The sequence below is a fragment of the Dermacentor albipictus genome, chromosome 2, assembly GCF_038994185.2.
Source record: "Dermacentor albipictus isolate Rhodes 1998 colony chromosome 2, USDA_Dalb.pri_finalv2, whole genome shotgun sequence".
In the NCBI taxonomy this organism is placed as follows: Eukaryota; Metazoa; Arthropoda; class Arachnida; order Ixodida; family Ixodidae; genus Dermacentor; species Dermacentor albipictus.
The window spans coordinates 174,207,479-174,219,734 of record NC_091822.1 but is presented as its reverse complement, the minus strand read 5'-3'; the positions used below and the strand labels follow the sequence as shown (position 1 = coordinate 174,219,734).

At 50.8% G+C, this 12,256-nt stretch overlaps 1 protein-coding gene across 11 annotated transcripts in view; it reads right to left on the bottom strand.

The window, feature by feature from the left end:
* Eph (Eph receptor tyrosine kinase) overlaps positions 1-12,256 on the bottom strand; it is a 785,142-nt gene that overhangs the window by 36,952 nt on the left and 735,934 nt on the right. For all 11 annotated transcript variants that reach the window (XM_065430505.1, XM_065430498.2, XM_065430502.2 and 8 more), the window contains one exon: positions 5,592-5,671. In XM_065430505.1, the coding sequence (XP_065286577.1) occupies positions 5,592-5,671 (80 nt within the window). The remainder of the gene's footprint in view (positions 1-5,591; positions 5,672-12,256) is intronic.

Sequence of the window (12,256 nt, the reverse complement as noted above, 5' to 3'; positions counted from 1 at the left end):
CGGGCAGTCGCACACAAAGGAACGGTGCTTGGCGCGAAAGCTAAGTTCCACTATGCGGCCATAGCCATTCTTGCACAAAACAAACTAAAAACAGAGAGAGGGAGAAACGCGGCAAAGCATAGAAACACAACGTTAAGCGGAACGGCGAGGGCTCGAAGACGAAGAAATCCAAGAAGCAGCAGCTGCAAACGAAGCAGTGCAGTCTTGAGGCAGAAGGAAAGGGAATGCAAGAGGCGTCTCGAAACGGTTTGCTAGACCGCAATCGGGGAAACGATGATGGCTGCGTTGAAACGAGACACCGGGTCGAGATGGCAGCGACCCCCCCCCCCTCCCCCCATCTCTCTTTCGTCTACCTGAGACCGTTGCCGCGCATGGAGCGGCGAACGATGGACGGTGCACGGAGTAATGACGCCGAAAGGGCGTTTCCAGGACCAGAGACGGGTATATACGCTCGGCGCCACTTTGCTATCGCGTGTCGTATATATATACGGATCTTTGTTTTTCTCCCGAAGCAAATCGACCCGTTTGATTTCCTCTCCGCGCGTACTGCTGGGAGCATACGAAGGAAGTCGGGAAGGAGTTATTGGCGCCTTACCGTAGCCACATTAACGCCTATTCCCACACTAGAACAACATATGAAAAAAGCGCGCGTGAGTAAATAGTAGTTCTATTCTTTCACATGTTTAGAAAATAAAAAGCGACTAGTCTCTAATCAGTATTGAAAGAAAAAGATGTCAACGTTTAACCTCATCGATGATGGTCGTGCAAGCTCCAGGTAAGCCATAGAGAAAGTTGGAAGTTGCTAGATGTCGAGAGTTCAGTTTGCATCTGAACATTTGGGTTTATAATTTGGCATTATACATCAACACACTACACCAAAAAGAAGGAAAACATGGTGGAACGTGTTTCTTAAGCTGATCAGAAAGAAAGATTACGATGTAGGTGGCACCTGGTGGTGCACGAACGCACTGGTATCGAAATAAAAGTTGAAGCAGAGATTGCCTACAGCTCTCTCATCTGCACGAGCAGGTGCACCCCAATTAGCCTTGTACGAAGCGGACACGCTGCAGGCACTGCGTGCGAGAAATCCCCTCTGAATAATACGGCCCCACAAAGTAATATTGTCGGGCTCAGGACAAAAAAATTGGGAGCAAGAAAACTCGTTTACACGAAGCGCGCGGAAAGTCGCGGTACGATTCCAGGTTGGCTTCACCCCGAAACGGAAGCAAACAAGCGGGTGCAGGAAGGGAAAGACCATCGCAAGGAACGAGGGCCATTGCGGTGCAGCGGGGGGAAGGAGGGGGGGGGGGTCGATAGGAAAAGATCGAATACCTTGGCATGACCGGAAGCCGCGATATATGCTAATCTCCGTTAGCCCACAGCCGGGCCCCCACCCCGGAACGACCGTCGCGAGCTGCCGCCTGGCCGGATACGCCGCCGTACACCCGAGATATAAATCGCACGCCATGGCAGCCGAGCCGGGCCAGAATCCAGGCTTCCCGAGGAAGTCGAGATCAAACGCCGGGTCCCCTCGACGGCTCAAGCCCGCGGACAACCAGCGTGTATCCTCGTCCCGTCGGGCTGGCGAATTCCCCATCCCTCCTCCTCCCTTGCCTCCCTTCGGCACACCCCGAGCGACGAATGCTATGCAGGGGTGTACCCTAGCTCGCGCACGCGGGCGCGCCTGGCCGCCCGCCCGCGCAATAAAACCGGCATTTTTATGGCCGTCACGGGCCTGTTAATGGCCGCCGATAAGCTCGAATTACGTGATTTGTCGCAATCGCGCGCGACCGAGCGAGCGCCCCTAGGTTCGGCCAAATTCAAAACGACCGTTCCGGCATGACGCCTTCGCTGCACCGCGGTGCTCTTAGTGGCTGCGGGAAAACCGTCTCGTCAGGGCGTCCGCGTCACGTTGCATTCATCTCCGTCTATATATGTACACGTGCGCAGACCACAACGGCACGCGCGAAAACGGTGCGGACGGTGCGTTCGCCGTTAAGGCCCCTCCCTTCCACCCCTCCTCTCATTGAGTCATCAGGCGAGGACTGCTGCCGGTACAGCGAGGTGTCGGGGAGCGATACACAACGACCACGTAACTCGTTTACTGGAGCCAATACCCGTCTTATAAGGGCGTGAATACTCAAGCATGAGCTCACGTACGCAAGCCTTATGACTCGTGATGTTCGCCATACCAAGAAAAAAAAAAAAAAAAGGCTCGCGCCTCACTACCGAGCTTCTATTGCAATATGACAAGAAATGATTACAGGAGGTACAGACCGACTAGAGGCCAACTGGAAGAGCAGTAGCGATTTCAAATTATTGCCTTATATTAGGAACATCAGAGACTTGTTTGAGCGGGAAGACGTTAGCAAGGGGAACCTAACAATTCCAATAATACGAAAGATGCTCCAGCAGCCGAGAATGGAAGGCGACGGCACTGAAGCCAGACTACGCGAAGTGATGCGACGGTTGGCAGTGCGCGAACACAATCAGCTGGCGTCCCGGTACCAAGATTCGGAGCCCTAATTTGACACCACGCAAGCTTGCCTTGCAAGTTTAGATAAGTTACTTTTAAGCAGTGGTACCTCTTCCTGATCGAACGAAACGAGTACAGACTGTGCAAGGGACGTTGGGCAGTTGTAGGGCTTTTAATAGACTACAATTCGAGTTGTCCGAAGCAGCTGAAACCTCCTCCATACATATCATAACCGGCAAAGCATTCATCTTCGAACAGGCGAAACCGCAACCGCGCTAGCCTGTTAACCACCTCAACGAGAGGCTGAGAGACTGAACCTCGGTTCCCAAGTCCTCAGGCTCATCTTAACAATGCCTGCGTTCCCAGCGCTCGCGCGGCCGAGAAAGAGTACAACGTTAGTCTAGACACTGCCGAGTTTACAATAACAAAAGAGTAAGGCCAGGAAACGAAAAAAAGAAAGCAAAGCAAGCTAGCGAGCGAGCGAGCAAGCAAGCAATGGCACTGCTTCGGCGGTTCCCGCGACTCGCGGAGTGCGCGCGCATACCGCGAGCCTCGCCGCGTCTTGTGTTCCTCTCCTTGCGTACACAAGACGCGAGAGGCTGCGGACGAGGGAATTCGCGGAAGAACAAAGCAAACAAGGCCTCGCGTGCCCGCTCGTCGAGCTCGCTCCGAGAGCAAGCACCGCTTTTAGCGCGTTTGCGCGTCCACCGCTCTTGGGTAAATGCGTCGTGCCGCAACGAGGTACGGTTGTGAAAACACGGCCTGGGAAGTGCGCCTGGTAAATAGGGACGCCGAAGGAAAGAAAAAGCGAACGAGACGTCGCCGACACGAGCACTTGAATCGTTCGTCGCGAAGGCAGCAGAGAATCGCGAGCCCCGGATGGAAGTGAGTGAGCGCGCGCACGATTAAACTTGTGCGTGCGTGTGTGTGGTACGTGCGCGTTTGCAGTTCACGCCTGCAGTGTAAATTAGGGACGTCTCGCGAAATTCAGGGCGCTCGGATTTGCGCAATGCTTCGCGAAAGCTTCTTCAGCCGGTGCGGTTATTTTGGCTGCTGTTTCTGACAGAAGCTTGATTTCGAGCCTAATTACTTTCAGCGTTAACGCTTCACAAGTGCGCGCACTGATAACTAGCTGCGCTGGGAAAACTAACTTTTCTAATCTGCTTGTTTTTCCCCTCTTCATCTTGTGCCACCGCAGGAAGTCGCGGCCATTTTGCTGATTATCAGACAGCACATCTTTGGTGCATGTGGTGTCTCTCTCTTGCTGCCTCGCTCATCTCATTTGTCGATTTGTTTCGGGTAAAAGATAGTACGCACCATCAAACACTACACTGCTGCTATGCAAGAAGCACAACACCAAACGTATCCTCTCAGGCGTTACTTGCACTCAAACTACCGTAATAATAATAATAATAATAATAATAATAATAATAATAATAATAATAATAATAATAATAATAATAATATACTCGCGAAGCCATCTCCTCACGCGAAAGCTCAACAAAACAAATGGCAATGCACAAGAGACACGCAGAAGTATGCGCAAGATTTTCGTGCGCACAAGAGCGAATAACGAAGGAAGCCCATGAGAAGAATTGCGGCGCTCAAAGGCAGCACGGATGTCCAGGCGCGCAGTGAAGCCCGATAACCAAACAGACAACCGACCCGGACAAAGCTGACTACAATGCGAGAAGATACGAATAGAAAAGAAAAAGAAAAGGTTAAGAGAAGGCAACAACGCACGCTTGGCTAACGACGCCGGCAAAACACCCCTAATTTGGGCGAATTAAAATTTGCATCACAGAGGCGCGCCGACGGCACCAGATGTCCGCTTCGGTTCGCTCGGCTTGCCGCCTTGATTGGACGAAAATCAGTGCCAGGGAGATGTACGACATACAGCAGAGAAAGAAGGCCGAGTGGGTGAAGGGGGGAGAGATCGGAGAGAGAGAGGCAAGACGCGGCGGTGTCACTTATTTAGCCACGCAATTTGGCTGTCCGCAGCTGGATACTGTTGTGCGCGTGCGTGTGTGCGCCGTACGTCGCCGCCGCTGCGGTGTTGGCTTTCCTAAAGTCGACACGGACGCCGGCTTCTTTTAACCGAGCTCCGTTCCCCCTCTCCGTTACCCCTCTCCGAGCGCTCAAGCGCTCGGCGAAACACAAAGCCCCGTCGTATACGGTTTAGCCGGGTAAATGAAACTAACGAGTCGCGCAGTGGCGCGGGCATATATACGCGCGTGCATGACAAAAGATCCGTGCGTTCGTGTGAAAGGACCGGCAGGTACCGCGGCTAAAAGCCTCCTTTTAATTCTTTCTTTTTCTCAGCGTCTTCGGAGGCATCCGGACGCCAAGGGCCCGCTTCGCCGTCATTCCAGTATCTGTTTCCCAGAGGGTCTTTTAACTATGATTCGGTTCCCATAGCGGTGGATCGCCACGGACAGTTGTCGCTTTTGACTTCTCTTCCTGTTACTCTTTTGAAATACAGATGATGGTTCAACTTCTCTCTCTGAAGAGTGATTAGAATCGTAGTCAAAGATCTTTGTCCGCGTGCGCATGACCATATGCTGCTTCCACACACGGAAACAGGCGTGTGTGCTTGTACACGCTACACGGCAGCACTGCACTATTGAACAAAGCCGCGCAGGTGACCTGTTCTCTTGTATAGCATAATAAGCGTTTGTTTCGGTTTCTAGCTGGCGCAAGTCGAATAGGTTATGGCTATTGGGTCATGAATGCCCTTCTTATGGGCTAAATAATCGATTATATGTATATTATCACTGACGCCCATCGTACGTGTTTTTACTCCCATCAAATATTTCCTGCATAGATAGCAAAACAGAAGAATAACTATTCTACATTATTTCATCGGACGTATAGTCAGAGAACGTGTATCATGAACTCGGCATGTGCATACTCTGTGGTCAACCTTTGCCGGATCCCGCGTTTCTTCTCGTTCTTCGTCGCGCGCTTAGCGCTGTATGTTCCCGAATCTGTACCGGGTAGCTCACCTAGGCCCGTTATTGACTAGATTGACGTTTTCCCAACGCCGCATGCTAGGATGTATGGCGTGATTCTCAGATAAAACGACAAATGCAGGACCACGAGCGAGTCAACTCACCCCAGGTGTTCTCGCTTGAGGCCCGTAAGGATACCGCGTCCAGTTCAGGATGCTCTCTGTCGTTGTGTCGAGGAGGACAACTGCAGAAAAAAGGACGAACCATGTTAGGGAAATACTAACACATAAACTACATAAAACGCGCCCACACAAAGCAGCCATCACCACGATAAGAACGAAAGTTCCAAGTGCACCAGCAGGGGGTTTGCATCATTATCGAGGAAGCCGCGACGATCAAGCTTAAAGTGTATACGCTAGGAAACAAACAAGAATTAAAAACTTAGGCAAGCTTACTTTCACACTGCAGAAACTCATGAAAACTCGATGTTAACCGCATTTAAGCAGGGAATCTCGAGTGGTTGTTGGCTTCGGCAAGAAATTAATGTTAATCGATTTAAACCGGTGAACATCTCGTTCTAGCGAGCAGCCTTGAGCGTAAAGCCACGAGAAAATGCAAGCTGCAAGCGCTGTACGAAGGCACACCTTGCGTTGGTTGCAAGGTCTTATTAAAGGGTCGTAATGCGCCTACCATACACACACAAAATCAAATTCACGAGTGAATATTCGATCAACATTCACGGAGCAAACATCGTTTCCAAAGCGACGCTTCCAACGAGGGGCCGGAATCCATTTGTGTGCCCTCCAGCTCAATAAGGTCTCGTAAACGTCAGCGAGCTAGGTCACTACGTCCGCAACGCAGACGACAAATCGACCTCACTGGCCATCGTTTGCACAAGCGGTGAACGTCAAACAAAAGCACCCGTGACGCTGGCGTAGAGCTCCTTCATGTCGCTCTTCCCGCGTACGAGTCGAGAAAAAGTCGCGAGGAGAAAACAAGACTTCTCCGGCCCCGGCAAACGCGGCGCCGAAGCTAATCTTCCAGAACCGGGTCCGGTCGCAAGAAAGAAAGCGATATCCTGCCTAAATTAGAAACAGAGGGAGGTCATCGCCGAAAGGCGGACACGCCCGGCTCACCAGGCGCGCGCGCAGAAACCCAAGAGCCAATTGCGAATATAGCGCGTACAGACGAGCGCGGCATAAGCCGAGTTATGAGGCGTGTGTGCCCTCGGCCACCCTGCCCGGCCTGGCGGGACACCTCGTAGCCTCGTACTATACGACGCGCACACGCGCGGAACTCCGTGGGTGGCTCGTGGGCGGGAACAAAGAGGGGACCAGCGCGAGCTACGGGACGACGCGCGCTCAGCGGGCGCTGTCACCGCTGCTCGGCGGTCCAGTTTATCAAGAAACTCCATATAGGCGTGATTGGTGGCAAGGCAGTTCGCGCGCGCAGCGAAAGAAGGAAGCCAAGCACATGCATAGGAGGCGGCGAAAGAAAGTGGGGGGCGCGCGCGCTTCGCGATTTGCATATTTTCCTCGTTTGAAGAAGAGAGAGTGTCCCTTGTTCTTCGCCATCGGCCGTCGAATCTCCCCGCCTCGCTGCTGAAACCCCGGTTGCCGTACGCGCTACACACACTCGGAGCGCGCTCACTGTACTCTTACGCGTCGCACGCTTCTCAAAGAGACCACCGGAGTTAATCGTAATCACGTCCCCAAAAGAAGAAATGGAAAGAGAAACCCGGGAATAGTTTGGGGGGGGGGGGGGGGGGCGACGCCGAATTCGAGACGAGAAACAGAGAGGAGTACCCCGGGAGCACACAGCCAAGACCGAGCGGCACGGACATGCCCCGCTCGCAGTCTGGGCGTGCAGGACCCGCGGGCTAGGACCGGCGACCCCGAGGCTCGGTTGAAACCCGCCAAATGTACGAACCTTCACTCCCAACCGCGAAGGGCGCGGGAAACGTAATGCCACCCCCCCCCCCCCCCCCCCTTCCGACAGCTCGGCCGTTCCAATGTCTCGTATTCGCGCTATCACGGCTGCGTTTAATTGTCCCGCTCGCCCTCTTGCCTCAGCGTTGTGTAACCGCGCTTCCCTCCTGCGCTCGCTACGATTACGACTGCTTTTAGAGCAGCAGTCGTCGTATAATCGTGACGCCAGGCGGCACGCGGTTCCCATGGAAACGGTAAAGACGAGCTTTATCCTGCAGCTGCCGAGCTTCCGCGGAAACTTTTGACCTAACCCAAGTGTGTTGTCTGCGTAGATTGGAGCGATTTCAACTGCATCCGAGACGAAAACGGCACCGCATTGCGTGCCTTAAAACTTCAACCTAACCTAATTCTACTTTACTTAACGGACGCGCTTTCGATTCGACGTGCCAGCGTGCGCCGGAAATAAATGCGGACGCGCCATTAATCTCTCCGGTGCACGACACTACCCATAAATCTCTTCCCAAGTTCGCAAACCGATCAAGCACTTCTCATCTTCGAATTTTCGGTTTCTCGAGCGCAGCTGCGTGTTCTTACGGGTTGGACCGAGCCAACGTGCTTTTCTTTGCATCTATAGAAAGCGCATTTGTCTATGGCATCACATTAATGTTCGTTTTCCTATTGTCGTCGTCATCGTCGTCGTTCTGACTAAAAAAATACTTTACAGAAGATAACACGCCTCGCTCCTCGGTTTTTCTTCTTTTGTTTTTTCGCACGCTCGTGCGTATTTCCCTGCTTAATTAAACTCTCTTCTGAATCTCAGAATACTTTCTTCTGTGCAGGTTGGAATAAACCAACTTTATATTTCCAATTTCCAATGTTTTGTGTTCATATTTAGTTTGTTGTGCGTTTTCAAATGACGCTACCAGAGCCGCAGATAAGTAAGCGTACGCGCAAGTTCCGTGTACACCGCCCCCCCCCTGCCCTCCCCCCCCCCCTTTTCCTGGACAAGCGATTACTCCGTATAAGAGTTTCTTTTTGTTTTGCTCTTAACTCTACGGAGTAATATTTATAACATGAGATTGTTATATATAAATACGTATACTCCACATAGTTTATCATATTTATCCCCTTATCTGCCTGCGCGCGCGAGCGCTTTGTTATCGCTTCATACCGCACGAACTGCGACAACCGTCGTTTTGCAGCGTGTTCCAGTACTCTAAACGAGCAAAACTGTCGCGTGAAGCAAAGTACTAAAACGCCATGTACAAAAGCGAAAGACAACGCTGATGAATGACAAGGTGCCGCTATCATTTTTCATTTATTTTTTGGTCAACTTCAACGCTTCCGGGTGCGCGAAAAACGGCCGTTAACGCCGAAATCGCTTAACGTTGCAGCACAGGAAGACACTGACGCTGCCAGAGCTTCCGTATAGTCGACGCTAGGACGTGACGTGCGTCTCAAACAGGGAAGCCTCGCACTTTCTGCGTGTTCGGCGCTTGTATATTACAGCGGCTGCGCACGCAGCAATATACAAAAAGAAAGGAGCAACCTTTTCAGCACATGTTCGTAAAGAAAGAAAAAAAAAACGAGTGCCGAGATCGCGCGCTATAATAACTGATTGCAAGACCTAAAGAAATCCATACAACTTTCAGAGAGAAAATTTTCTGGTTGCAGAACAGGAAACGAGTACCGGATACGGTACGCAGTACTTGTGGTGCATGAAAGTTCTTTTTTTTTATTTCTATTTTTTCGCGATGAACAGAAATTAGGTGTTGGGGCGACTATAGAGCACAACGCCAAACTTCCCACACACCAAAACAAAATGAAATAAAAAAAGCTCCAAGTTTGTATAGAAAACACGCGTCACGTGAACAATAAAGCACAAGACTACAAGATATCGCTGCTGGCGTTAGGGCGACGCTGAGTCGCTCTATACATATTGTATAACGGTATCGAGAAAGTGCCCGAAATGACGGTCGTAAATTATGAACGGAGGAACCTCTATTAATGCGCGAGCACGGCTCGAAAACGGAAGCAATGCAGCGGCCCCAGAGGCGCCAGCAGTTAGGGCGAATCCCCCCTTTTCCCCCCGGGCCTTCGCTCCCCCCACCCCTCACCTCCGACTTCACCACATAGCACACGTGTTTGAAAGGAAGCCCACCGCCGCGACGCGAGACAGTTCCCAACGCCTCGGAGCCCTACGTGCCCAGACTTCCATCGCGATATGCGGAAGGCACCATGTGTAGCTGAAAGTACGAAGACGTGGTTCGGTCCCCGCGGCTCAACGCCTCTCGGGGAAGACACGTTTGTCTCCACGTTTGTCATTCTCAACCTTGCGCTAGTAAAAGATTCTTTTTTTTTTTTCGAATACTGCCTCCCTTTTGAAGACTGCGCAGAGTAGTGCACAAACTTGTTTGGTCACGCAGCGAATATTGCTAAGATGGAGCAAAAGCAAGCCATTCGAAAGCAAGGTTAGTGACATACACGAACACCCAACATTCACTGCATTTCTTAAGCCGTTTCTTCCATTTTTAGAGTGCGATCAACGTTGTACCAGTTCCGCAGTACTACTGAAGTGAAGTTAAATATGAGAAACTTTGGCGCCGTACGAAACCGACGGCTACTCCTATTGAACCTATTCTTACGACATCCATTCTTACGACATACGATAAGTTATGACTAAAATTATCAACGTGCTGACTTCCCATCTGTGGTCTACAACAAAGAGGGAGGGGATGCACAACGAACAACTTATGTAAACCTTACTTCTTTTTCCTAATATGCACAGCATTTGCAGGACGTACACACAGCCTAATCCCCTTTCTCGGTGACTGTTGCACGCAAAAATCTGAACCAGCGGAAATACTTCAAAGAGCACCAGTCAGAAAATTAGATTCAGCTTTCTGACTGGCGAATCACGTCGCATTACGTCGACGTCTATACGCCGAGTAAGATCGACGAGGTGAACAACCCGGTACGAATGCTTCGGTCGAATAGACAAAAATAAAACAAAAACAGCAGGCAACACAACGATCGGCGCCTATTGCCGCATTATAAGTCTAAGCCCACGAAGCCCCCGCACACATCGGCGCCATCCCTTATCTCGGGAGCCGCGCGATCCCGACCCTGATCGCGATGCAAGACGTGAGCGATCAGCAGTACACAGTAAAGCTGGGAGCCGCGATGAAGCGCGCTCTGATGGCAACAAAACGGGTGGTGGGCCAGGCAACGGTAGCACGACAACGATAGACCAAAGCAAAAGAAGATGAACCGAGAGAAAAACATATAGAGAGGATTGAAGCTGCGAGTCGCTGCTTTAATGTGTCGGCCGTCACCCCACCCCGGACCCCCGGCCACTTTAAGTAATGCGGTTATGGAAAATACCGCCGTATATATACATGCGCATATATCTATATATATACGGCGATGGCTCGCCTCTGCGTTGCTTCTGGTATACGCCTCCTCTTATTTCCTTCTTAGCTCTAGGCACAGGTATTCCGCATCAGAGAGATATTTTTGTCGTCGTCGTTGTTGTTGTTGTTCACTCCCCTTTCTCACTTTCTTTTGAAGCGTACGCCGGCATTTACCAGCGCCCGTTTCGACCCTCAGCCGTAAGGCTCCCAGCATTGGTTGCCAAGACAATATAGCATGTGCAGCCTTGGGAAAATCAAGCAATTGTGGTATGTCTGAACTGTTTGTTTCTGCACAAGGAGCTTCCACTAAAGTAAGGTGCTCTAGTGGCAAGAACAACCAGCTGATGATATGGCCACGCCTAAGGCCATTTATCTCCAAACTTCGCAGAAGATTCGAGAAATTTCTAGTTGTCGCTTCTTGGGCTTATAGCAGCGTTAGAATTGAAAGTATCGGCATCAAAGGTCTCGCGAAAGGCGATGATACCGCGAGTGACGATTCGTGATAGCGCAGCGCACACGAAGGGCGCGTCGAAAGCAGGGTGCGAACACCGCACGTCAAAATATTTTCGGTACGCAAAAGTTGGGGAGTGGAAGCTGAAGGAATTGGTTCATTCAGCAGAAGATCCCTGCTCGAGAAAAACAGCACCGCCTTTTGAGCGACACTGCATCGTCCGAAAGAGAACCAACCGTTCGATTACGGGAGAATGATTAACGCGAGCACCCACTGGCAAACAATGGCGTGTTTAGCGGACTGAAATGAATGTAGGGTAAACAGGTCTGACTATACGTATTGAAGAACTGGGTGGTCCATTGCTGCTTACGCTACTAAAGAGTGCATACCGTATGGTTCAATACATTAGACTCCTCCCCGCGACTCTGGAGTCGTTAATGCGAAACGGGGTCGTCACGGGTCATCACATATTTTCAAAGATCAGCAAACATTGGTAAGAAAGGAGCTGAGCAAGTGCAAGCAGTGCAACAGCAAACTGAAACATGAAAGATCGAATTCTAGACTCCCTAAATAAAGCCCGAAATGAGCTCAATAATGTAAGCACAACTGCCTTTTCTTTTTCTCGTGCTGTAATACAGTCCCACATAGCTGCCAACTAACCAGTGACGCTCTTATAACGCATTAAAAAGATCTCGAACAAAGTTTACACAAATTAAGTAAAAGCGATGGACAATGCAACAAGACCTGAAGAGAACACACGATGAACTCGGGCAGCTTTCCTGGATAGGATAAGAAAAAGAAAGACACAGCTGCACGGAATAGCAAGAACAAAAATGCAGTACAACGAATGAGGGCGAAGACACGCATATCTCTCATTTTGTTCCCTGCTCCCAAAGTGGGTCCACCCTGTCTCTCCCTTGCCTCTGCCAACTACGGCCGCGAAGCCATACACAGCCGCACAGAAGGCCATTCCGCATCGCATCACTACGTGAAAGGCGAGCCGTTTCAAGCAACGTTTGTATATATATATGCGACCG